Source organism: Esox lucius, chromosome 19 (genome assembly GCF_011004845.1).
Source record: "Esox lucius isolate fEsoLuc1 chromosome 19, fEsoLuc1.pri, whole genome shotgun sequence".
Classification (NCBI taxonomy): Eukaryota; Metazoa; Chordata; class Actinopteri; order Esociformes; family Esocidae; genus Esox; species Esox lucius.
Genome location: NC_047587.1, coordinates 9,589,560 through 9,617,121, shown reverse-complemented (window position 1 = coordinate 9,617,121; position 27,562 = coordinate 9,589,560). Strand labels below are relative to the sequence as shown.

General features: G+C 43.8%; 1 protein-coding gene across 1 annotated transcript; it reads left to right on the top strand.

Annotated features, from left to right (window-relative positions):
* The first annotated feature begins 22,451 nt into the window (after window positions 1-22,451).
* On the top strand, window positions 22,452-26,514 carry cav2 (caveolin 2). The gene is made up of 3 exons (XM_013138831.3): window positions 22,452-22,705; window positions 23,082-23,269; window positions 24,628-26,514. Exons 1-3 carry the CDS (start codon window positions 22,556-22,558, stop codon window positions 24,779-24,781), a joined length of 492 nt encoding a protein of 163 aa, XP_012994285.1. The 5' UTR covers window positions 22,452-22,555; the 3' UTR covers window positions 24,782-26,514.
* Window positions 26,515-27,562: the final 1,048 nt, after the last annotated feature.

Genomic DNA, 27,562 nt, shown 5'->3' with positions numbered 1-27,562 from the left:
ACAAAACTACTGTATGAGCTAATGGTGGCGATGTTATTACACAGCTGCTCTGAGCGCTCAATTTGAAGTGCCATTCATCCTTGTAACTGCTCTCCCTCTCTCTCTTTCTCTCTGTCTTTCCCTCTAAGAGGATGTGGTGTTGGCTATTGAATGAGTGGGCCACTCCCTCTGTGCTGTCTCAAAGTTAGAGCGCGCATGCACACATTAACATGCGATTGGGCCAAAATAGCGTACATGCTAGGGCCGACACACATCGCTGCAAGCGGGATGGGGGCCTTCTCCACAACACAAGACAGGGAGGTGGGAGGGTAGAAAAAGGGAACTCTGTTTTTCATGGCAAGAGTGACTCACTGGCATAAAGAGAGTGTGTGAGAGAGAGAGAGAAAAGAACACAGTAACATTTTCCTTTTCTGAGAGACAAGCATGGAGAAAGGGGGACTGAGAGTGAGACGGGGGAAAAGAAAGCATGAGAGTGAGGGGAAGAGAGAACATTCCCCTATTCATAGCGTAAGTGTTTCGTCAGTGTGTTCATTTGTGTGACTGGCGGTACAGTAATGGGCATATGGGGTCCTGCCTGATAAGAGAGATATCCTGAGGGTATGCCTGATGATAATGGAGGCAGTGTCCAGCCCCCTTCCCTGAATCACCAGACCCTGTGTTTGTGTGTGTTTTATTGTATCCAGGCAAAGCAACGCTCTAAGTTTCCATCCTCAGGCTCAGAGCAGCACTTTCCTGAAACCAAGCCAGGAAACTGTGTGTTGGTTTGGCAGAGAGGACTGTGGGAAGGCTACGGGCAAGTCAAGGAGGGTTGAGCTTTGAGGCTTTATATAGCCAAGCTGTTTCACGCCTGCTCCATCCCCAGGCCTGAGACACCTCGGCCCCTCTTCTGCACCAAAGGACAACTATTGGCTGACTGAGCAGGCTCATGGAGAAGTGGAATGATAGCAGTGAGCGAGAAGGAGAAAAAGAGGGAGACAGAGAGACATGGTCAAAAGAGATGGAAGCACAGTGAAACCAGAAGCAACAGAAGACCCCTGGCTGTTCTCCTGGCTGCTCTCCTGGCTGTTCTCCTGGCTGTGCTCCTGGCTGTGCTCCTGGTTGTGCTCCTGGCTGTGCTCCTGGTGACCTCTGGCCATTGGTGTGACTCAATCCCTCAGGTGGATATAAATACCACTAGCCCACCGTTCTCCTCCTGGATCCTCCTCAATCTCTTATTCGTCCACCTCAATCCAATCCACTCCCTCTCTTACACTTCACCTCCCTCCCTTTCTCCCACCTCCCACACATCCCACCTCCCTCACATCCCACCTCCCTCACATCCCACCTCCCTCACATCACACCTCCCTCACATCCCACCTCCCTCTCTCTCTCCCCTCCCTGTTTGCGGGGGTCTCTGAAAATCCTCCATTGTGGAGGGTGTGTCATGTCGTTAGTTACTCGTCTAGTTCCATGACTTCGGCCCCGTGGACGGGACAGAGCCTGACAGGCTGAGATAAGGCCCTAATTACGTGTTCAGTTGCAGGACAAAAACAAACCCTGTTTCCTGGCCATTATTAATTGGCCTTCCGTGTCCATGTCTGGGGTCTCGGCCAACCAACCTCCAGTCTAACGTGTGTGTCCTTCTGCTGGGCCTCCTCAGTGGTTCGTCCCCTCTGCTTCACCTCCCCCCTCCTCGCTCCTCCTTGTCACTGTTTCCTGAGTGGAGTGCTCATCTTACTCCCGCGCGATGTTGATGTCCGAGGCAAAGCGGAACAGTGCACAGAGAGAGGGAAAACGAGAGAAAGCGAAAATGAGAGAGAGAGAGAAAATGAGAGCGAGAGAGAGAGAGAGAGAGAGAAAATGAGAGAGAGAGAGAGCGAAAATGAGAGCGAGAGAGAGAGAGAAAATGAGAGAGAGAGCGAGGGGATCCCAGAAGAGTGACTCATACAATGCTCATAGTGGTTGATTTAATCTAAACTCAAAGTTTCTAGCCATTTGGCGTTGCTAAGGATCTGCTTCTCAACAGTATAATAGCATCATTACTTCGATCAAAGCACTTTATAATTGGAACGAGCTACATGCTGCAGAAGGGATATGCACCTCCTAACTGAAGTACTTCAGAATTGGTACAGCAGCAGTACAGATGACATTCACACCCCAAATCCAAGGACGTTATAATTGTTGCTACAGCACTACAGGTTTCGTTTTGGTTTCCTGGTCCCCCTGTAACAGTAAAGGTTTGTCATTGTTTGGACAGAGGAATCAGATACCTGGTTTTACTTGGTTGAAGGGGGAAGAAGTTATGACTTTATCTTATGGACAGCAGCAAGCATGATGCAGACAGAATAAGCCCTGAAGCTTCAACTCTTTAGTAATAAACCTCCGTCCCCCTCGTATGCCGACACTGTAGGGTTTAATGGAAGCATATGAGGATTTCAGAGGACAGGACGTTTCAATTAAAATGTCAACCGCTTTAGTTTGATTGGATCTGACTTGCTACACAAACTCCCCGGAAAACCCTGGAAATGATGCTCTGCGTTTTCCATTCTCCAATCTCCAATGATCCCAAGAGGTTCAAAGTCTTTATTTTTGACCTTCAAGTTCAGAAACACAAGTTAATTTAATGCAAGCGACTACAAAAAGATGTTTTGACTAAAAATAGTCCTGAGCTGAAAATAAACGTTCTCACAAATTGAAAGAGACTGTCTGCTCAGTGTGTCCGCTGAAGCTGACAAATGCACGATGAGGGCCTGGAAGAATGTCCCCTGAAAAAACGGCCCCAAATAACCCTCCACCCTCTAGGACACAAACTGCAGATTGCTTATTCACTACTCATTTTGATCAGCGACATACTGCACGGATTCTGGTCAAAATGATTAGCAATAAGTGAGCAATTTGGGACCATACTTAAATGTTTCATTAGTTGTCCAGTCAACCTCTCCTTGTCTACAAGTTAATTCGGACAAGATCTGCCAAACATTTGGATTTAAAATAGACAGAAGGCGATGGACTCGCTCATTACGATTTCTAAATGTATGGCTTTAAGGCTGTATCAACAAACACTACCTTCTCATTGTGTTTCAGCTGTTATAGGAATGTGGCCTGATGCATTCTTGCACATGCATACAACTTTTCCGTAATCTGAAAGTTTCCACAAGGTTTCCACACACTGATGTCGAAAAACATCAGGGCTTTGTTACACCAAATGACCCGCCAGCAGACTAATAATGAACTCTTGGCTCTTTTGCTCCTGGAGATTTGGCTTAAAGTTCACCTCAACAATAATTCCCTTTTACACACTCAGGCAAATGCCCATGCTCGCAAACAAACACTTACACACACAAACACACACACACACACGCATATCGGCTGTTTTACAATGGGAACATATAATTTAAAACATACTCCTGGTCTGTCCACACGGGGTGCTGTTCAGAACACAATCATCTCTCGCTTTGAAAACCTCTCTCTCTTTGAAATACACACACACACACACACAGAAACACCCACCCACACAAACACTTACACACCAACTCCCTCATGCATTAACACATCTGTCTCCAGACTCCTATTGACCAACAACCCAATCACAGCGCTACTTTAGCAACAGCTATACACCTCCTCATATTCCTGCCTTCAAGGTTCTGTGAGTGGTCCCCTTTGAAATGTCAGCCGATCCGTTCTCCTCCCACTCAGAACGGCAGGTTACATTCATAAACAGAGGAAGTGTGTGGTCTGCTATCGACATCTCGTAGCTGTCAGCTATGCACTCCCTTTTTCCTGGAATGTTCCATGTTCCCGACTTTATTAATGTAACAATAAGACCTCAGCCGCCAGGCCAACACCCATATCTTAGACAAAAGCCTGGATGTCTGCATGGGCCTTTTTGTGACCTTCAGAGGACCTGACCCCCCCAGTGAGAAACGTTACCAATAGCCTAACCTTTAACCCTTGACCTCACAGTGCAGTTAATACTGAGATCCGGACAGCTAGCATAAAGTGCATCACTGCCACTGAGAGTTTTCCTCACACCCAGTTTAGTGGAATGGTGTTGGGTAATACAGCCTGAAGACATGAAGCCTGAAGATCCTAAGAACCTAAGAAGTTTTTTTTTTCAAATCAGTCACCTCAGAGAATTAACTGCAGTCTGCAGTATTTTCCTTCTCATCAATCTTGACTGGAACCCAAGGATTTGTTTTCTGCAACCTAAACTAAGGCCTTGAGGTTGTAGCTTGCTGATCCAGGAACCAAGTCATTACCCTATTCCTTTTTTGGAATGAAAGCAGATGACTTTCTCTCTGTGGAGTTTTCATTATAGACAGAAAGTGTTCACAGTTAAAGTTTCAGAAATAAAAGATTTAAAAACAGTTGTTCAGTTGTCCTCTTAGGAGAGCCCTTTTTAGTTTCATGAAGAAAAGCTTCTGGTTTTGGTCGGAATTCTTTTGGTTTCCTTTTAGAAATCCCTCTGTGAGAAGTGTTCTACTTTGAAACCAAAAATCTATTTGTTAAAGGTGACAAGATTCTGTTATTTGACGACTGTTCAGTGTCGCGGTCAGACAGGTCAAAGTTGATGTTATAGTTCAAGGGTAAAGGTCATAAAGCAATTTGTGTAAGATGAATTCAAATGCAATTTGCCACGTTCCACGTAAACCCAGCAATGCAATTTGAAACTGCTTGTTTGTTCTTGTCTATATACAATAAATTTACAACCCAGTCAAAGATTTTAAAATGCCCAATCCGAGCTGAAATCTGGTTTGAACCTCCTTCATGATGTTGATAAGGAGAGAGAAGTGAACACCAGGATCTGGCCAGAAAAGTCAGCTATGCTTGCAAGATGAGGGAGTAATAAGTGACCAAACTGAGTGTGTTTGTGGAGCAAGGTGGGAAGAAACTGGCGGGAATGGGGAACCCTAAAAATATCTCTACCAGACCTGAGCCTTGAAGTCAATGTAGCCTTAAGGTGGGGGGGGGGGGCAGGGTGACAGATTAACAGAGAGGACTGTGTAAGAAGATATTGTGGCTGGTTAGAGAGAGTGGGGGAGAAAAATAAGCAAGAAATAATGGTGGAGAGCGACAATGAGAGGGGGAGAGAGTCAGAGGAAGGGAGATGGAGAGGGGGAGACGTTTAGTGAGGGGAGAGAAAGGAGGAAGAGTTAATGAGTTGGTGGAGAGAGGGAGAGGCAGCTCGGAGCAAAGAGAGAAAGTCAAACTTAGCGTAATTACAGGGCTAGCGGCAAATCAGTCATTTAGCGCTGGGGATTCCACCCGCGAACGCTATGGGTCTGCCGGGGACTCACTGAACAGACTGTTTGTTTGACTGTGCCGATGCTGCGGTCTGTACTCAGCATGGCAACCGCCTGTTGCAACACGGCAACCACCCCCACTCTCCACTATGGGGAGATTCCATCCCAAACGTATCATTCCGCTAAATGGGAAACAGACAGCAAGACATTCCTTGTCCTTACCGTAACCCAGGCAACATTGTGGGGCTTGGCAAGCTTAGTGTGCATCAAAAAGCTGCATAAAATGTTCACTAAAGGGAATTATATCTCCTTTATAGAAACCAAACATGTCAGTCAAAGTTAACATATTATATCTGGAATAGGGTCCCATGTCAGATCACACAGTCATAGTTCTCATAAGCTTACAGGAACACTTTGTACCTGTCACTAATGGAGGCCATTTTGTTTGGTGTGAAAGCATCATTCACATGCAGGCAGGCTGAGGGGTTGTGTGGAAAACTACCAGGAACTGGGTCAGTAACGGCAAGTGTCTATTGGCTCTCACTTCACCACACCCATTATGTGCCTGTCAGTGGGCTCTGTGTCGCGGGCTGAGAGCAAACAAAAAACAAACTCAAGTCAAAGGGACCATGTGGATGATAACTGGCACATTTATTTAAACAACATTTAGAATTTAATTCATTTAGCCAACACGCTTTTCCAGAGGGACTTACAGAAGGGAGTGTGGGAGTGAACGTTTTTGGTACTGGCCCCCTGTGAGAATCAAACCTATCTAGGGCTGCAAAATGTCCTGGGTCTTCCTGATTTCAGGACTCCTCAAAATGGGATTTTGGGAAAAGGAGGTATATTTTACAACCTTACTCCTCACTGATTAGCAGCACTTTGGACAGTATTTGTTTCAAGCATCTCACTGTTTTTGCCAAGTAAAAGCCAAGCCCTACATTCCTCTTCCTGACAGAGACTGATCAGAATATGGACAGGGATGCCTTCTGAAAACAGATGCCTCTTTAAACGCTTACTAAGAGAGAACGGGAGAAACAGAGAGAAGATGGGGAGAGAAAGGGGATGAGACGAGAGAGAGAGAGAGACAGAGGGAGGGAAGAGGGGAGAAAGGAGCAGTGATTTGGACCAGGACAAATGTGTACACTGGGTATCTTGCAGGAGGTGTGATGGGGGAGAGAGGTTGTGGTGTGTGATGATGGGTCAGGGGGGAGAGAGGTTGAGGGGTGTGGTGATGGGTCAGGGGGGAGAGAGGTTGAAGGGTGTGATGATGGGTCAGGGGGGAGAAAGGTTGTGGTGTGTGATGATGGGTCAGGGGGGAGAGAGGTTGATGGGTGTGGTGATGGGTCAGGGGGGAGAGAGGTTGTGGTGTGTGATGATGGGTCAGGGGGGAGAGAGGTTGGGGGGTGTGGTGATGGGTCAGGGGGGAGAGAGGTTGGGGGGTGTGGTGATGGGTCAGGGGGGAGAGAGGTTGAAGGGTGTGATGATGGGTCAGGGGGGAGAAAGGTTGTGGTGTGTGATGATGGGTCAGGGGGGAGAGAGGTTGGGGGGTGTGGTGATGGGTCAGGGGGGAGAGAGGTTGAGGTGTGTGATGATGGGTCAGGGGGGAGAGAGGTTGAGGGGTGTGGTGATGGGTCAGGGGGGAGAGAGGTTGAGGGGTGTGGTGATGGGTCAGGGGTGAGAGAGGTTGAGGGGTGTGGTGATGGGTCAGGGGGGAGAGAGGTTGGGGGGTGTGATGATGGGTCAGGGGGGAGAGTGGTTGAGGGGTGTGGTGATGGGTCAGGGGGGAGAGAGGTTGGGGGGTGTGATGATGGGTCAGGGGTGAGAGAGGTTGAGGGGTGTGGTGATGGGTCAGGGGGGAGAGAATACATGAGTAAGACTTCATTGGTTGGAATATGTGGGAACATGAGATACTGTGTGTTACTGTATTATACAGTGTATTTCTTATCCAACGCCTTTTCCTCCCTAAAATTCTACTCTCATCTTTAGTTGATAAGGAAAACAGTTCACCAAGCACTTAGAAAATCAGGGAAGGTTCACTTTAAGGAACCGTTGAGACTTTATTTGCAACCACATACTTTCAGCCACTTACCAATAAGACCTCACTAACAGTGTCACATTGCAAACCTCTTTTATACATATTTCAGGTCCACTACAGCATTAGTAACATCTGTGTGTATATATGTGTGTGCGTTTGTGCGTACTCTTTTGTGTGTGTTCCACATTGACTAACATGAGGTTATGTCCTTTTAGGGAAGAAACTGCACTCCTGTTTGTATTAAATGGGTTTATTATATGTTAAGGACCTATGGAATATCAGGGGTATATTGTAGATTAGGGGTATATTGTATGTTAGGGGTATATTAAATGTAAAGGGTTCATTGTATGATAGTGTGATGTTGTATGTTAGGGGTATATTTTGTTTGTTATGGGTATATTGTATGCATATTGTATGCTCCTGATTGGCTGTGTATGGTGACAGAATTTTTACATCAACAGACATGCATTTTCTTCCAGCAATCTGTTATTGTCCAGAGGAATACAACTTTTACTAATCTTTTTAACATGTTCAGTGCTCTTTGGCACCATCAAGGCAATACAAAGAACAACAGAGATTTGGGTGTTCAAGTTCAATCCCCAAGGTGGTCCTTAAACACTGCAGTAAAAGTAATGTGATGAAATCCCCAGCATCTCGTTGCTGCAGCTGTTACCAGCCTGAGTTGTTAAAGCGATCCTAGGACTCAATAACATGAGGTAATGTGGTAGTCTCCAGGACTAAATATATCAATAAGATACGGACTGTTCACCAGTCATACCAAACATCTGCAATGTTAAGTGATGTTCAGCCTTTTAGTCAATTTTTTAACTACAACAAGGAGGCTATGATAGTTGACTGTCATATAAACCCTTACCTAGAAAGTTACAAGATTTATTGGCAACATATTTCTAATATAACAATTCTCCAATCTGGGTTGCGAAATAATACTTGTGTGTTAGCTCCTAACAACGCAGTCAATCAATAAACGTAAAGATTTATGCCCATGGTACAGCAGTGTGGACTGAGTGTGTGTATGTCTGTGTGTGTATTATCAGGTTTATATTTGTAATTCAATATATTTAGATTGTTGGTTGCAACACAGTAAGATGTAGAAAAGACAAAGGTTGCTGAAAACTTTTGTGAGCCAATGTTTATGATAGACTTACTGCTAGCCTTCAATGGTTACCACAAGTTGCATCTTATTCCATGTCAGCTTTACTTACATGTTTTGTATTTTGTGCCTGTCTGCTGTCTATTACTACAGTAGAAGCACCTATAATTCTGAGTATGTCTTAAAGTACTTGGCAGATAAATACATTTTGTTTCTGATGTGCCAAATCTAGTGCAGGCATATTTATTGGTAAGAAACATCAAGTTTATCATCGCTGTGTGGATTCATTGCAACTTAATTTCAATATTTGTATTCCTCCACTATTTCATAAAATATCTCGTTTTCATCGGCACAAAGAGATCACCCCATGTTGAATCATTAAATCGTCAACATCTATACAAAATACCCTGTTTGCACCATGTTTTTATAATGTTTTCGTAGTTTGAAGATAATTCATTAAATAGTTGTTCAATGTTAACATTAAAATGATTTTATTTCTGCTCCAAATTTTCTCCAAAGTATTTTGTCACTTTCAAATGTTAACTAATTCTGGGCACAAACTCTTCAATAAATCTGTCAGTCTGGAGAGTGACATGGTAGAAAAAAATGCACCAGCTTTTTTCTTTTACGGCAGGACTGAACGGCTGTTGTGCATACCTTCCAATGCTGTAATCATCCCTCCCCTCCCTCATCCCACCTCCCTCCCTTTATTCCTCCTTCTTTTAAATAAGCCACTGATACTTCATACAGGAGAGAGAAAAGAAAACCACACAGCTGTGTCTTCCACATGGTTGGAACTTGCAAACATCACTTAGAAAACAGACTCCTAATGTCCTGTACTTCACATCATACCTGCTACCATGCCTAACTTTTCCACCAGGCCTCACATCTCCACCAGAACTGACATCTCCACCAGGCTTAATATCTCTAACAGAACTGAGATCTCCACCAGACCTGACATCTCCAACAGAACTGACATCTCCACCAGACCTGACATCTCCACCAGATCTGACATCTCCAACAGAACTGACATCTCCGCCAGACCTGACATCTCCGCCAGACCTGACATCTCCAACAGACCTGACATCTCCAACAGAACTGACATCTCCACCAGACCTGACATCTCCACCAGACCTGACATCTCCACCAGACCTTACATCTCCAACAGAACTGACATCTCCACCTGGTCTGACATCTCCAACAGAACTGACATCTCCACCAGGTCTGACATCTCCAACAGAACTGACATCTCCACCTGGTCTAACATCTCCACCAGGTCTGACATCTCCACCAGGTCTAACATCTCCACCAGGTCTGACATCTCCAACAGAACTGACATCTCCACCTGGTCTAACATCTCCAACAGAACTGACATCTCCACCTGGTCTAACATCTCCACCAGGTCTGACATCTCCACCTGGTCTAACATCTCCACCAGGTCTGACATCTCCACCAGGTCTAACATCTCCACCAGGTCTGACATCTCCACCAGGTCTAACATCTCCACCAGGTCTGACATCTCCACCAGGTCTAACATCTCCACCAGGTCTAACATCTCCACCAGGTCTGACATCTCCACCAGGTCTGACATCTCCACCATATGGTCGGGAGGGTTCTACAACTGCCTCCACCAAGGACATGTGGTATTATGTTTTTCCCTCTTAAGCCTTCTTGTCAGAATGTGTTTGTGTTTTCACCGGGCAAACAAGCTGGAGCAGGTGTACGTTGTATTCCAATGCCGTATGAGGTCATATTTTCCAGGTAAGAACACAAAAGATTTCCACTGAGAGTGCAGCTGAGATTTCCACATTTAAACCAACCCCTCTGAATTGCAGAGGTGCAGTGGGCTCACACTGTACGTGCCTCGGGAGGAGATAAGATTCTGCTGAAGTACAGATTGAGGGAGTTCATCCAGAAATGTTTTGGTTACTGGTCAGATGTTACAGTGGCTAGGCTACATTTTCCCAGGGGGAAAACTGCTTTCATCTGTTTCCATGTGGACATGTGTCTCCACAGTTCCAACACAGAGAGACTGAACCCAGCTTCTCTCATCTCCGATGTCTGTTGCTCACCTCCACAGTTCAAACAGGATAAGAGGAATGAATTGACATCATCTAATGAGTTACATGCGCTAAACTCGGTACAATACCCACAATGCACTCAGATGACCTACCATAAACTAAGATGAAAGAGAACGGTGTAATTTTTTAACTGTGGATCCAACTTCGCTGTGTCCGCTTTGGAGATCAATAATAGCATGACCTGTTGGCCAGTACAACACACGTGAAAATAATCTATCATGTTTTTGTTCTCTTTCTCTGTCTGTTTCACAAAGTAGCGAGGCTCAGGAGCACCTGAAAGCGTACCTCAAGTAGTTATGAACAAAGGACCAAATGGCATGGAAATAAATTAAGGATTAATGAATGCAACATTGCAATCTTAATGAGAGTTATTTTGGACAGTGTCTGGAGGGTCTATTGAAACAGTTAGAATTTTCCACCCATTACAAGGTGCCCACTTCAAAGGCTCGGGCAATTTGTTAGGCCCAGGCCTGTCAGACCACCCCCCCCCCCCCCCCCCCCCCCGGCTGCCCACATATCTCTTCTATCACATCTGCCTTAGCCTAATGACAGAAAGACGGAGAGAGATAGGAGATGATAGAAAGAGAGAGGGAGCGAGGGAGGGAGAGAGAGATAGAGACAGAGGGAGAGAGGGAAAGAGAGAGCAGGAGGAAGAGAAGACTAAGTCATACATGTTCTTTTCATGGACACATTTATTTATCATTTGAAAGCTGTGTGTCTATCCTCCTCTCTCGGGTTACACTGCCGTAGGCGACGGCTGGTCGGGTGTGGCTTCTGTGTTTTTTTAAACTTCTGACAGGTTTACAATTTAATCACTTGCCAGAAAACCAGAGATATACTGTATCAGTAGAGAGATGAGATTTTTGCGGCCCTAAGCAAATTACATTTACATACCACTGAATATGCTAATCAGTTAAAGTATTTACGGTACATAAAAAACCTAAAAAGAGCAGAATTGAGGAAGAATCTTCAATGTTGTGATTTCTTTTGATTTATCAGACAGGAAGGGGGAAAGAGAAAGATCTGAACCCATGCTGTAGCAGAACATGTGCATTGGAGGCAGCACTTTAGACCACTGGACCACCATAGAGCGGTAATGCTGTTGTTAAATGCAGAAGTCCAACAGAGTGTTTTTATTCTGCACATCATTCGGTGGCGCACACCGGTTCCTCAGAGGCCCTGTGATGTTTCAGTTCAGGTCCGTTTCTCTAGAGGCCCTGTGATGTTTCAGTTCAGGTCCGTTTCTCTAGAGGCCCTGTAATGTTTCAGTTCAGGTCCGTTTCTCTAGAGGCCCTGTGATGTTTCAGTTCAGGTCCGTTTCTCTAGAGGCCCTGTGATGTTTCAGTTCAGGTCCGTTTCTCTAGAGGCCCTGTTATGTTTCAGTTCAGGTCCGTTTCTCTAGAGGCCCTGTGATGTTTCAGTTCAGGTCAGTTTCTCTAGAGGCTCTGTGATGTTTCAGTTCAGGTTTGTTTCTCTAAAGGCCCTGTGATGTTTCAGTTCAGGTCCATTTCTCTAGAGGCCCTGTTATGTTTCAGTTCAGGTCCGTTTCTCTAGAGGCCCTGTTATGTTTCAGTTCAGGTCCGTTTCTCTAGAGGCTCTGTGATGTTTCAGTTCAGGTTTGTTTCTCTAAAGGCCCTGTGATGTTTCAGTTCAGGTCCGTTTCTCTAGAGGCCCTGTGATGTTTCAGTTCAGGTCCGTTTCTCAAGAGGCTCTGTGATGTTTCAGTTCAGGTTTGTTTCTCTAAAGGCCCTGTGATGTTTCAGTTCAGGTCCATTTCTCTAGAGGCCCTGTGATGTTTCAGTTCAGGTCCGTTTCTCTGAGGCCCTGTGATGTTTCAGTTCAGGTCAGTTTCTCTAGAGGCCCTGTTATGTTTCAGTTCAGGTCCGTTTCTCTAGAGGCTCTGTGATGTTTCAGTTCAGGTTTGTTTCTCTAAAGGCCCTGTGATGTTTCAGTTCAGGTCCGTTTCTCTAGAGGCCCTGTGATGTTTCAGTTCAGGTCCGTTTCTCTAGAGGCTCTGTGATGTTTCAGTTCAGGTTTGTTTCTCTAAAGGCCCTGTGATGTTTCAGTTCAGGTCCATTTCTCTAGAGGCCCTGTTATGTTTCAGTTCAGGTCCGTTTCTCTGAGGCCCTGTGATGTTTCAGTTCAGGTCAGTTTCTCTAGAGGCCCTGTTATGTTTCAGTTCAGGTCCGTTTCTCTAGAGGCTCTGTGATGTTTCAGTTCAGGTTTGTTTCTCTAAAGGCCCTGTGATGTTTCAGTTCAGGTCCGTTTCTCTAGAGGCCCTGTGATGTTTCAGTTCAGGTCCGTTTCTCTAGAGGCTCTGTGATGTTTCAGTTCAGGTTTGTTTCTCTAAAGGCCCTGTGATGTTTCAGTTCAGGTCCATTTCTCTAGAGGCCCTGTTATGTTTCAGTTCAGGTCCGTTTCTCTGAGGCCCTGTGATGTTTCAGTTCAGGTCAGTTTCTCTAGAGGCCCTGTGATGTTTCAGTTTAGGTCAGTTTCTCTAGAGGCTCTGTGATGTTTCAGTTCAGGTCCGTTTCTCTAGAGGCCCTGTGATGTTTCAGTTCAGGTCAGTTTCTCTAGAGGCTCTGTGATGTTTCAGTTCAGGTTTGTTTCTCTAAAGGCCCTGTGATGTTTCAGTTCAGGTCCATTTCTCTAGAGGTTCTGTGATGTTTCAGTTCAGGTCAGTTTCTCTAGAGTCTCTGTGATGTTTCAGTTCAGGTCTGTTTCTCTGGATGCTCTGTGTGCCAGAAAATCACACTCATTATTACTTGAAAGGATTTTGAATGTATCAGTCCCAGTTAGGGAATAGAAAATGGCGGTCTAGCTTGTCACTGTGCCAGACTGGCAGCTACTCATACTTCACTGGGCCAGTTCTGCTGTCCACCATGCAGAGAATAACCTGAACTACGAAAAACACACACACACCCATCCATACATACATACACGCATACATACAGTACCAGTCAAAGGTTTGGACACACCCATTCACTTGAATCGATAAGAACATACCAATTAAATTAGAAAATCTACATGTCTGAAAAATACCCATCTCCACAATCACAGGAAGAAATGTAAAACAACTGGAGCTGTGATGAACCGGTCAGTAACAGGATAGGGTTACCAGAAAAATCCACTGTCACCAAACCATAAAACGTAAGCAACTGGAGTTGTTAAATGTTATTGGAACTTTGATCGGTTCTATGGTCTGATGACACCATGTTTTTGCTTGTTGGTAACAAATACCTGAAGTGGGTTTGGGGTAAAGAGAGCCATAGTCATGCAGGAAACACCTTAAAACACACTGTGTAGTATGTTGGTGGATCTGTGATGTTGTGGGGCTGTTTTACTTCTAAGGTCCCTGAGAACATTGTTAGGATGGCAACATGTAGATTTTAGGCCAAAATCTGTCTGCCTCTGCCCTAGAGGCCAAACGTGGGTTGAAATGGAATATTCCAGCAGGATAACGATCCAAAGAATACCTCCAAATCCACACGAAAATGGTTCACCGACCTTAGGATCAAGCGTTTGCAGTGGCCATCACTGTCCCTTGGTTTAAATACCATTGAAAACTGTTGGGCGCCCAGAAGAGGAGACTTTAAAGGATCTGGAAAGTTCCTGTTTGGAGAAACGCTCTCAAATCCCTTCCCATGTTTTCCAAGCTAATCAGACATTGCAAAAGATGACTCAGAGCTGTTATGTTGAGGAAGAGAAGGGGCTCAAAGTACTACATGTAGGGGTGACAATAATTGTGGCTTGCATGTTTTTGAATGAAATAATTATTTCTTAACTAAAGTTTTAATTGATTTGACATTCTGAGTGTAAGATCAACCTGTAAAACAATAATGACACGCTTTCACAGCATTCTTTTGTTATTCATCTAGCATGAGCTAAAAGCTTCCTGTGCTTACTTCAAGGCAAGTAGCACTGAAGCAGGCTGGAGACCCCTTGCTGTTCTGGACGACTATGGTCTCAATGTAACGGATGTAATACCTTAAAACAGCTAACAATCACAAGGCCAATGGCCAGACAGACCAGCTGGCATGTGACTTCACAGTCATCTTCCACCTCCCCCTGACTCAGTCCATAACACCAACTGGCTTCAAGCCATTCTGTCTATTTGACTGCTGTCCGGTAGCACTCACATCTGCAGAGATGAAATGCTTTGCAACGAACCACACAATGCATAGTAACTGTTCAGCATGTTCAACAGGCAGGTACATCTGGTAGCAGTGTAAATCTTCTTAACGTTCACACACACATCAGTCCCACTTAAATCTCCCCTCTTTTCGACGGAAGAAGATAATGTCACATGTGATGTGTGTTTGTGTGTCTTCAAAGCACAGGCGCTTACCCACCACCTGAGAATGTTGTGATCAACTTCCCTCAAAAACTTTTTCCGTGGTATTAGAGATGAATGCAAACACTATGAGTCTTTGAAAAGGGCCACCTTTCTCACAGCCTCCAGTTGTGAAAAATGTCCATAACGTCAATTCTCTTGGCTAAGCGGTTAAGCCCTGTAACATCCCCCTCCCACACTCGCCAGAAACATTTCATTTGTGTCCAAGATATCTTCATGTTTCATGACTAATGCTAACGTTGAAAGGTTTAGACTTGTCTAGTGGTTGCGCCGCACGTGTTTATGTCTTTCACTGCTAGCCCAATCCATTTTATTAAAAAGAAATCGAGGCAAAACCTGATGTATTTTAAAGATTTTTTTATCAGGCATTTTTATGCTTTATTTGACAGGAATGAAAGGGAAGACAGGAGGGTTTTCGCTGGACGGACCCAAACCCACAACGACGCATATGTGTGTGGGAGGCAGAGTCTTAGACGAGTGGACCACGATAGACCACGACAGCATGTATTTTAAGTATTCAGCTCTCTGGAGGAGATGCTCATCAGGATGCCCTGTGCTGGGTTTGATGAGTGCACATGGGTTGGGGCGCACAGACAAACGGCGCCTTTCTTTTTCTCCAGGTTTTGTTGTGTTATAGAATTAGAATGATGTATACACTTCATTTATAATTGAATTCAATAGATTTTTGCGTCGCAATCGATCTAAACACAACAACCCCACATTGATAAAGTGAAAATACATGCATTAGCGATGATTTATTTAAATTATAAAATCTTAAAAATGTAATGTACCGTGGGTATAGAAAGCCACCACTCTGGTTCAAAATGTCCACCTTTTGGTGCCTTACTGTCTGAAATAACAACACATAAAATCTGACATTTTCCATCTTTATTTACACATATTAACCCATAATATTCGAGTGGGCAAAACAATCTAAAAATACCTCTGTTCACTACTTAAAACTGAAAAATTATCTATTTGGGTATTGAACACCTCCCTTAGAATAGCAATTGCAAACATGCTGAGCTATAACCAATCACCTTCCAGAAAACAAATCAACCATATTGGCTTCCTTGTAAACCAAGGTAGTGACTTTGAATTGTTCAAAATAAAAGCAGTAGATCATAGAGAACTCCACTGCTTAGTAGCGCAATTCAAAGCAAAGAATCCGCTATGGGCAGAAAGGTATTTTGAAAGATCTATGAGATAAAGTCAGGGGATGGATATAAAAACATTTCAAAGGCTTTTTCTATCCCTTGGAGCACAGATAAGACCATTATTAAAATGTATTACAGATCATCCTGGTTCCAAGCATTCTGCTCAATACTGTAGGGACCATTCTGCTCTATACTACAGAGACCATTCTGCTCTATACTACAGGGAACATTCAGCTCAATACTACAGGGACTAATCATACTCTACACTACTGTACAGGGACCATTCTGCTCAATACTACAGAGACCATTCTGCTCTACACTACAGGGACCATTCTGCTCTATACTACAGGGAACATTCAGCTCAATACTACAGGGACCATTCTGCTCAATACTACAGGGACTAATCATACTCTACACTACTGTACAGGGACCATTCTGCTCAATACTACAGGGACCATTCTGCTCAATACTACGGGGACCATTCTGCTCTATACTACAGGGACCATTTTGCTCTATACTACAGGGACTAATCATACTCTACACTACTGTGCAGGGACCATTCTGCTCAATACTACAGGGACCATTCTGCTCTATACTACAGGGACCATTCTGCTCTATACTACAGGGACCATTCTGCTCTATACTACAGGGACCATTCTGTTCATTACTACAGGGACCATTGTGCCTTACACTACAGGGACCATTCTGCTCAATACTACCGGGACCCTTCTGCTCAATACTCCAGGGACCATTCTGCTCAATACTACAGGGACCCTTTTGCTCAATACTACCGGGACCAATCATGCTATATACTACTGTACAGGGACCATCCTGCTCTATACTACAGGGACCATTCCTCTCAGTACTATAGGGAACATTCTGCTCAATACTACAGGGACCATTCTGCTCTATACTACAGGGACCATTCTGCTCAATACTACGGGGACCATTCTGCTCTATACTACAGGGACCATTCTGTTCAATACTACGGGGACCATTCTGCTCTATACTACAGGGACCATTCTGCTCAATACTACGGGGACCATTCTGCTCTATATTACAGAGACCATTCTGCTCAATACTATGGGGACCATTCTGCTCTATATTACAGAGACCATTCTGCTCAATACTACAGGGATCATTTTGCTCTATACTACAGGGACCATTCTGCTCAATACTACAGGGACTAATCATACTCTACACTACTGTACAGGGACCATTCTGCTCAATACTACAGAGACCATTCTGCTCTACACTACAGGGACCATTCTGCTCTATACTACAGGGACCATTCTGCTCAATACTACAGGGACCATTCTGCTCTACACTACAGGGACCATTCTGCTCTATACTACAGGGACCATTCTGCTCAATACTACAGGGACCATTCTGCTCAATACTACGGGGACCATTCTGCTCTATACTACAGGGACCATTTTGCTCTATACTACAGGGACTAATCATACTCTACACTACTGTGCAGGGACCATTCTGCTCAATACTACAGGGACCATTCTGCTCTATACTACAGGGACCATTCTGCTCTATACTACAGGGACCATTCTGCTCTATACTACAGGGACCATTCTGTTCATTACTACAGGGACCATTGTGCCTTACACTACAGGGACCATTCTGCTCAATACTACCGGGACCCTTCTGCTCAATACTCCAGGGACCATTCTGCTCAATACTACAGGGACCCTTTTGCTCAATACTACCGGGACCAATCATGCTATATACTACTGTACAGGGACCATCCTGCTCTATACTACAGGGACCATTCCTCTCAGTACTATAGGGAACATTCTGCTCAATACTACAGGGACCATTCTGCTCTATACTACAGGGACCATTCTGCTCAATACTACGGGGACCATTCTGCTCTATACTACAGGGACCATTCTGTTCAATACTACGGGGACCATTCTGCTCTATACTACAGGGACCATTCTGCTCAATACTACGGGGACCATTCTGCTCTATATTACAGAGACCATTCTGCTCAATACTATGGGGACCATTCTGCTCTATATTACAGAGACCATTCTGCTCAATACTACAGGGATCATTTTGCTCTATACTACAGGGACCATTCTGCTCAATACTACAGGGACTAATCATACTCTACACTACTGTACAGGGACCATTCTGCTCTATACTACAGGGACCATTCTGCTCTATACTACAAGGACCATTCTGCTCAATACTACAGGGACCATTCTGCTCTATACTACAGGGACCATTCTGCTCTGTACTACAACTGCTCAAGACCACAGGGATCATTCAGTTCTGTACTACAAGGACCATTCTGCTCTATACTACAGGGACCATTCTGCTCTATACTACAAGGACCATTCTTCTCTATACTACAGCGACCATTCTGCTCTATACTACAGGGACCATTCTGCTCTATATTACAGGGACAATTCTGTTCTGTACCACATTGTGGAACCTTGGGCACCCTATACCCCACAATGCATCGTGGCCATATACGTTGTACAATGAATTAGGTTGCTGTCCCTGTCCAAAGATTTGTTGCTGTCCCTGACGATTGCAGCTGCCATTCTGCTAAAGGCAAAGCAATCTGGTCATGCTTCTGACCTGGGTTAGGTTTTATAGACTCTGGATACAGCCCAAATGCATTTATTAATTATTACAACTTGTTCTCTTAAAATGTTCACCCGGCACAGCCAGAAGAGGATCGGTCACCCCTCCAAGCCTGGTTCCTGTCTAGGTTTCTTCTTAAATGTCAGCCCTTTTTAGGAAGTATTTCCTAGCCACTGTTCAACACTGTTGCTGCTGGCTCCTTGGGGTTTCAGGCTGGGTGTTTTGTAAAGGCACTTTGTGACAGCTGCTGATGTAAAAAGGGCTTTATGATTGATTGATTGATTGCCATTTCAGCACCCTAACAGATGTTGTCCTCTTCCCTGGGGTCTGTCCAACAGGAAGTCCTCTCTTCACAGTCAATGTGCTGATATCTTTGTTCCCCCTTCACCCTGTTCCATAATAAGAATGCACACATTTGTTCCTCATTAAGTCAGAGGAAGGCCTCAACACCATTCCAGTAGTTCAAAATCAGGATACTGGTCCTCTAGGGACCCGGGAGGTCCTGGAATGCATCAGACCTGGGTTCAGGTACAATTTAAAATCATTTCAAATACTGATTCTGTGTTTGACTGAGGTTGTCTGTTTTAATAAAACCAATTGAAATGTCCCAGAAGAACTATTAATCCTGGTGCTAATGGAAAACACTCAAAGTGTTTGAAAGATTTTCAATATTGAACTTTGAACCTATGGCTTGGAATGCGGTAGCTTGGTGATTTCATCAAACATTTCAGGGAAAGAGCTACCAAACAGCATTCAAGCCAAGCCACACGAACACAAACCATCATCTGCTGATCACATAAACAGCCAAACAATTAATGAGTCTGTCGAAAAATATGCATGGGAAAACAATGGAAGCATATATGTCGTCAAGGTGATATGCAAGCATACAATAGTTTATATCTAAGGAAACACAAGTTGTCCCTGTAGCTTCAGGACGGGGTCTCACTGGGTTTGGACCTCAACCTGTTTGTCTGTTTGTTTCTCTATTTTTTCCTCCTTCTACCACTGACTGCTTATAGCTACATCATTGAGCAAAGTGTGCTTACTATTGCCGGGTTGTGTGGTTGTCCCACCCCGCTATTTTAAGGATGAATGCTCTAACTGTTAGTCGCTATGGATAAGAGCACATGTGAAATTGCTAAAATGCAAATGTAAAAGTTCTAAATAAACAAATATAAAGCTGGTCACCATTGCTTTCAAACTCTTTCCTCCCGCTAGATATAGCTAGACGTTTTCTAAAAGTTCCTTCCTTGTTGAAACACTTGTTGAAATCTCGTTCCTAGACACTTCCGCTAAAATGATTGAAAAAACGTGTCTTTGTCCTTCATTAGCCAATAATAAAGGGAGAAATTCCTGCCGCAAGTCCCCCAACCAATCATCGCCCACATGTCTTGTGTAGTCTATACAATATTTTGTTTCTATCTCTCTTTCTACCTATTCATTCTATCATTGACTCGTCTGTCCGGAGCACATTGTTTCAATAGTTTAGTGACTGACTGATTGACTGACAGATTTACCCTTGTTATATAGAGGTTAGATACGCGGGCTGCCAAGCAACAAGTTCTGCATTCGAATCTCCACAGTCAAAAAAACGAATTATGCATTAGGATTAGTTCTGGATAGACAAAAACTTAGCTTGCTACAACCTTTAGTAGCTATGTTATAGTAAGCCTATAGTAAGCAAAAGATCACAAAAGAGTAGGGTTTCCACAATTCTCTCATCTTTTCTCTTGACATAAAAGTCAGTTATCGTCACCTATTTTGACAGTTATTATATCAATGTCACTCACAAATGAAAGAACGTTGTTTTGCCATGAAATGAAGTAGCTTTGGCAGTGTAAAGTTAATCTTCTCTCTCACTAATAATTGCACAATTCTTAGGACTATTACAAGTTGTAAGTTAGATACTAATCTGCCTATTACTGGCTAATAAGCTGTTAAAACGGCCAGTGGCAAAAGCCATACCGTTCATAGATGCTATTTGTGGTGGAGGTAAACTTAGCAAGAAACGTTAGTCCGTTTAACACAATGCTCAATGGTGTTGAGCGAAATATTCAAACTTGGCGTGATGTTTATGTGTGACAAAATTATCGAATGTCGAGACCCTATATCAACACTGTGGTGGAGTGGTTAAAGACACAGCCTCTCCCATGGGGGCTGGGGGACCCCGGTTCAAGTCCAAGGAGGGCAAGAAACTTCCTCACTTCCAGTTGCAGGCTTCTTTAGTTACCCTTTTTTTTGAGAGCAACAATTTATTCCTTCCTGACCTCCCATGTAGGCCAAGTTTGTCTCTTTTCTGACAAGTTGACTCGTGCATATGGACATGGATTGTGGCAAGAGAGAGACCTGTAGATCATTTGATGTCAGTGGGGTTTTTAGAAACCTCTATGAGCATCTTTTTGTCAGCTCTTGGTCTGAATTTGGTGGGACGACCTGTCCTATGTATATTGTCTAGTGGTCTGGAATTTTTTCTCCGTTTGTAGATGATCCTTTAGACAGTGGACTGATTTACTACATTTTGCTTGGAAATTACTTTGGAAACCCTCCCAGACTCACGGGGATCAATAACCTTTCTGCTGAGGGCTTGGATATGCATGGAAAGAAAAAGAGCAAATTCCCAGGGGTGAACATACTTTTTAATATGACTGTACCTTTTACCAAGTAAATATGATCAAGAACACCGTGATTCATTTTCAGCAACAAACTGAGAGCAATTTGGTTCCACGGAGCAGATATTGGAAACGCACTAGGTCACTTACCCCACCAACACCATCACTGGCCTCACAAAACCACCACCACTATTACTACCCCCCAAAAAACAGGTTGCACCCCCCCAGCAAGCCAGCCGGGCCTCTCTCGTTGAATGCTCACTAAAGAAATGCTCTCTGTGTTTAATCCTAGGGATTTTGGGTTTGTATTGTAGGACTGGGGGCCAAACTCTCATCTCTTCGCCCTGCTGACTGTGGTCCTGCCCCGCTGTCACACACACACACAGAAATGCTGCCTTGTTTGGCAAACTTTTTCATGGCCACAATAAATGCCCTTGTTTTTATTGTACGCCCACTCAGACAGACAAAGGCATCCATTTTACCTTTTTCCTCCCCGATGAGATACAAAGACGTGGACAAAGTCACACACACACACAGTCTCCACCTTTCACCTCCGTCTCTCCACATCACTCTGTACTCACAGTTTCTGTTCCAAGTCATTTTATTTAACACTGAGAAGGTAACCATGAACGGAATTTGAGGCGAGGTATTTCAAGGTATTTGTTTGTTTTTTTATTTAATTGAACAATAATATTCAACGTTAAGACTTAGCGTCTGACAAAACGCCATTAACAGGTCCTCTTCCTCACAAACACATCCTTCAAGGAGCAAACAACAGTAGTGTTGAATTTCCGCCACCCGTCTGTATCTCTCCTCCGCATCCTTTCCCTTGGAGTTCGAGAGTGTGTGAGGAGCGGGAGAATTAGGTAAAGGAAGCAGTCTATTGTAAAATGCCATGTGATGACTGAGGCTCTTTAACTTGGCCCTGAGAAAATTAGGGGGGGGGGGGGGGGATATGGCAATTTCTTAAAAAAAAAAAACGTTTCCTGCATCCAAAATTGCCACTGCTAGGAAAGGATTTCAGTTTGAGTTGTCTGGCACCGTAATAATTAAATAACTGTTAAATAATGGTTCACTAATTTACATTACCATATCTCCAAACATATAGCCTAGTTCAGATTACTTGATGATAACAATCAGAGACATGTATAAATAAATGCACCGAGTCAAACAAAACATTTCTTTACTCAGCTCTAAATAGCATGGGAACATGACTTCTGATTGTTGTGTCTAGCACGCCGTGTTGCGCAGCTTTTGGCACGGGGCGTGGGCACGTTCCAGACGTGCACAGCACAGTCCCAAATGCAAAGAGCGCTATCATCAATCGAGCTCTCAGCCGGTCACTGCGCCGCCTAAACATTACTTTATCGACAATGGGACTCGAAAAAGAGAATTATGAGACAAGTATTATCATGGACGAGGATGAGTTCAACAGATCTATTGAACCGATCCTGTCGAAAGAAGACAAAGTCTACGCCACACTTCCAGACCGAGATCCCAATGACATAAACACGCACCTGAAGGTAAGCCATTGAATCTGCACACCGGGCGCTCCTGGATTAACAAAACGAAACTCGACTGGGTGTTTAAACGTTAACCAAGCGGTAACTCAATAGCCCACAGTCGTTACTTTTGCTTTGCCTTTAGGTAATACACTATTAACAAAGATTTTATTCATGCGTAATGGCTCCACAACTGGCGCGTATGGGTTTAGTTTCCAAATTGGCTGTGAGATTAATTTGGCTTTTGTCCGCTTATTCATTGCTCTGCTGAACAGCCTGTCCATATCTTTTAATATATTGGTTTGTGATTTTACATTAGATGGTATGACTGATTGCTATGTGAGTGAGTGCATAACTGAATCCTTACATGATCAAGCTCTTATCTGATTCTTAACAGGTTGGTTTTGACGACGTAATAGCAGAGCCTAGCTCAAGCCACAGCTTCGATCGGGTGTGGATAGGAAGTCACGCCGTCTTCGAATTAGTCAAATACGTCTTCTATCGAATACTGACCACCATCCTTGCCGTCCCCATGGCATTTCTCCTCGGAATGATCTTCGCGGTCATCAGCTGTATTCATATTTGGTACGAACATCACATGCTATCTTATTCCTTCATGCTTGGCCGGGGGCCAATTTTCCCTTTGCTTGCTTTGTTGTTTACCAATATATTTGGTCAGTGTAGACAGATATGTGGGTGTCGGTTCATGCAGACATTTATACAATCAACTCATGTGTACAACTGTATGTGTGTTGTCATTGTTCACATCCAAGTAGCTGTAATTTGTTTTTGATAAAAAGATGTAGGCCTCTGTGTCATGATGTATGGATTCCACTGACAGGACACAGTTGCTTAGGTAGTGGGCAAATCATGCCACAACCCCATGCATTCACAAATTATGCCTGAGTGTCACATACAAGGCTGGCTACTTGCTGGGAAAAAAACACCAGGTCTTTTATACCCCAAAAGTGAGGCACTTTATGGAAAGTCAAGAGGAATGCAGTGTTCTGCTGGTAGTGGAAAAAAGCCCCCATAACCCCTGCCAGACAGTTGGCATTCTAGTCTGCCTTGCACCAATGTAAGCTTACTTTCAGAGGGGGGTGGGGAATTCCACGAGAATAGACACAGTTTGTTGTGCGTATGTGTGTTGTGCCAGAGTCACTAATGCAACCGTTAGTAGAGTTTATGTTCTAGTTTCACCATCAGTGTCTCAGTGTCTCTGCCGAATGAATTCCACAAAATGCTATTGAGCGCATCCCAAATGACAGCCCTGCTGTTGAACAGGCTTCCAGTCCGTCCCCTCTGTCACAGCTTTTACTGGCGGACAAACAACTTGAAATATGTATTTTGGTCTCATAGGCTGAGTCCTACAGGGGACGGAATGGTAACTATGTAAAACAGTTGAAACCAGTCGTTGGTCAATAGGTCTGGGGGGCGTGTCCGATAGCGTGTTAGCTTGCAGAACACAGAGGCACCATAGAAGGTACACTAGTAACGCTCTCTCCAGCCTGAATACACACTGCAGGCTTAAAGCATTAATTAACTGTCAGAATCCATGCTACGAGACCTGCTGTGGTCTACAGCAAATGTAACGTCTTACGTGTCTTGTACAAGGGCCCCGTGCACTTCACCTGGCAAGAGCGTAGCATTTGCCACCCCCGGGTTGTGTGTGTTCGATTCCCACAGGGGGCTAGTACCAGAATGTTTGAAAATCTATGCAGTCCCTCGGGAAAACAGTGTTCTGTGAGATGACTTAGAAGCAAAACGTCATGCAACTGATATTACACTCAAGACAGGGCCATTGGTTTCCTGTTATTCATTACGTTCGCAGGTAACACTTACACGTGCATTTGAACAGTAATGTGTGCAGTGGTAAATGGAACCTGTCTCCCCCCCCCCCCCCCCCCCCCCCCCCCCCCCATCCCCCCGCGTGTCCCCTGCAGGGTGTTGATGCCGGCGGTGCGGAGCTTTCTGATGGCCCTGCCCTCCATCCAGGTGATCTGGAGCAGCCTGACGGACACGCTCGTCACCCCCCTGTTCCACAGTATGGGCCGGTGCCTGGCCTCCGTGCACGTCCACAAAAATGACTACTCATGAGGGCGCTCCTTCCCCTTTCGTGGACGACCGCCGAGGGGGGTGGGCGGTAACAACGGGTGGATTTCGGGGTGGCTGAGAAAGACGTCAAAGTGTGTCTTTGGTTTTTATTTATTTATGTGTAAGGGGAGGAAATAAGGAATATCTTCCTTGTGTTTCCGTGAAAGTAATTAATCTTCTCGTCGAGCCAACATCAACACTGCTAGATATCTGTTAGAATTGTTCCATCGTTATTTGTCAGAAAGCTAACTGCTGTAGTTTCACACAGGATTAATCATAATGTGCTGTGTTTAAGTGCTTTTGTCAAGCTATATAGTTTTATATGTACGATATACTGCTGAAAAGGAAAATTGAGACCAAAACAAATTATTGTTATTCTGTAGCTCTGATTCTGATTACAAAAACACAGTTTTACTCATAATTAATCATATCAGGGCAACAGGATATTGGACATCAAGGCATCATAACATCCCTGTCATCAGACACATTTGTTTCTGCTTTTTATGTGTTTTATATACAGTAGCAGAGGATTCAGCTGGAAGTGAATGGAGTCTTCTATAATAGCGTGTATGTAAATCCTGATTTATGTATTGCATACATGTACAGCCTTATTTAGCTATTGCTGTGTTGATGTCACAGGGCTTGACATATTAGAGACATTCGCTTTTATACTAATGAGTGGTTTTCTGGACACCAAGCCAAGTGTCAGCCTAGGAATCCCCAGTGATCTTTGTAGTCTAGGATAATCTTGTATTGAGAAATCGCACCTTAAAACCTAAAGACCAAAAAAGTTGTATATTTATTAAGTAATGTTTATCATATTAATAATTAAAAAAATATTAAGACTGGCTCTGTAACCAATAAAATCTTGCAGCTTCAGATCAAAATGTTATTTAGTATGTTATTTTCGACATATTTTTGACTTGATTCTGCCAAGAGGTTACAGATTCTGTAACAGGGTTAAAACATGAATTCCTCAATGGTTACCAGTTCAGGCCTTAACTCCAACTAGTGAAGGGATGTGGTTTGGAATATTCAGAAAATAGATATAGTTTTTTTTTTAATGCTAGTGAACATCAGGTACACTACCACCTGTATTCAACTATTCAATGTTTGAAGGGCTTGGACAAATGTCTGACATTGCAGTGCCCTAACTTACTATTTACTTTATATTTCAACTGTCATGCTTCTTGATTGTCCATGTTTTGATAACCCAATAATACCAACTGGACAGAACTTCTGTATTGGGGACCAAAAGATAACGAGGTGACTAAATCCCAAGGCATTCTAGGAACTGAGTGAGGCTTTCATTATGCAGTCAGGTACTGTACATGTTTTTAGGCCTCAATGTCGCTAAGCTTGTTTTTGGCATCTAGTAGAACAGCTAGCTTACATGCTTTACTTCGAAACCCAAATGTTGACAAAATCTCCACAGAGAATCTCTACAGAATTTGTCAGCAGACTTTTAATCTTTTGACAAAAAAAGGGGACACGGTTGAAAACCAACCAGCTAATAGACCATGTCTATACCTGCATGAGCTGGATGCACAGTGCTGAGGTGAAAATGGAGGTGTGATTGTGGCAGGTGCGGTAGTTTGGGCCGAAATACTTTTTTTTTGTTTATTCAGCAGATGACCCAACGTCGCAAAAATGACAAGAATGTGATTATAATTTTGTTAAGAAAAAAGTGATTTATGAGAAGTACCACCACCAAATAAAGATTTATATTTCCAACAGTTTTTAGTGGGGCTGTGTTTCTGTCTTAGGAGTGCTGGGAGATGTTTCTCATTGTCAATTCCCGGGAAAACCCATAAATCACAAACTGAGCTGGTCTCATTGCATAAGAAACAGAGAGCAGTAGAGCTGCCTGAACATTACCTGGGGCACCGCTGATCAATCTGAACATTTACCACTCCTGCATGTTCTGCTGACTTGGTTCTGCACTGATAACCAACTAGTTTACTCACCTAGGGTTCTACCAACTTGGTTGCATATACCACACTGACAACCTGATCGTTTAGAACACAGGCAAGTTTCTACTGACATACTGTAGTTCTACACGGATTAACTACTGATTTACACATGTAGGATTCTATTGACATGCTAGGATAGTCCACACTGTTAACCTTGTTTGGAACACAAGACAGTATTTCTGAGAAGGATATTCCACCCAGCAAATAAGAGTCGTTAGGACAACCCTGGAACATTAGGAGGTTCTGTCATGGACCCGGCCATGTCCCCTGTTTGCTGGGCATATTCACATTGTGACTCTGCTGGCTCCGCCACAACCAATATGCTTATTGGGTAAGCTATTATACGCACTTATAAATCCCTTACACATAGAAATGTGACAGGTCTTAAAACAATTGGAGGGGGTTCACACTGGAGGGAGGCCAACTGTCTAATGTGAAGGGTGTTTATTAACATCTCCCTGTTCCACTATGCTGAATACAACAGGAACAGTTCTTCTACGTCTGGGTGCTCAGTGTGTGATCTGGAGCCAGAAGGCACATCTTCCAGAACCATTTATCTCACACAAATAGCTTTGATATAAAGTCTGATAAGAAAAAGCAAGATCGTGCCTTCTTCTGTATACTGCAGTAATGATACAATGTATCTCATACTAGAACCTATCAATAGACTAAACCTGGACACTGTTTGGATTTTGACTCACTAGCATTTTATGTTAATAGTCTCATAGGCCACAGGTTCTCTTCCATCAAATATTTTGATTTGTTCAGCACTTTTCAGGTTACTGCATGATTCCATTTGTGTAATTTCAAA

Coding starts and splice junctions, on each gene's coding strand:
- cav2 (XM_013138831.3), top strand. CDS start 22,556: ATGGGACTCGAAAAAGAGAATTATGAGACAAGTATTATCATGGACGAG. Junction 22,706..23,081: donor ACATAAACACGCACCTGAAG/GTAAGCCATTGA, acceptor GATTCTTAACAG/GTTGGTTTTGACGACGTAAT. Junction 23,270..24,627: donor ATCAGCTGTATTCATATTTG/GTACGAACATCA, acceptor TGTCCCCTGCAG/GGTGTTGATGCCGGCGGTGC.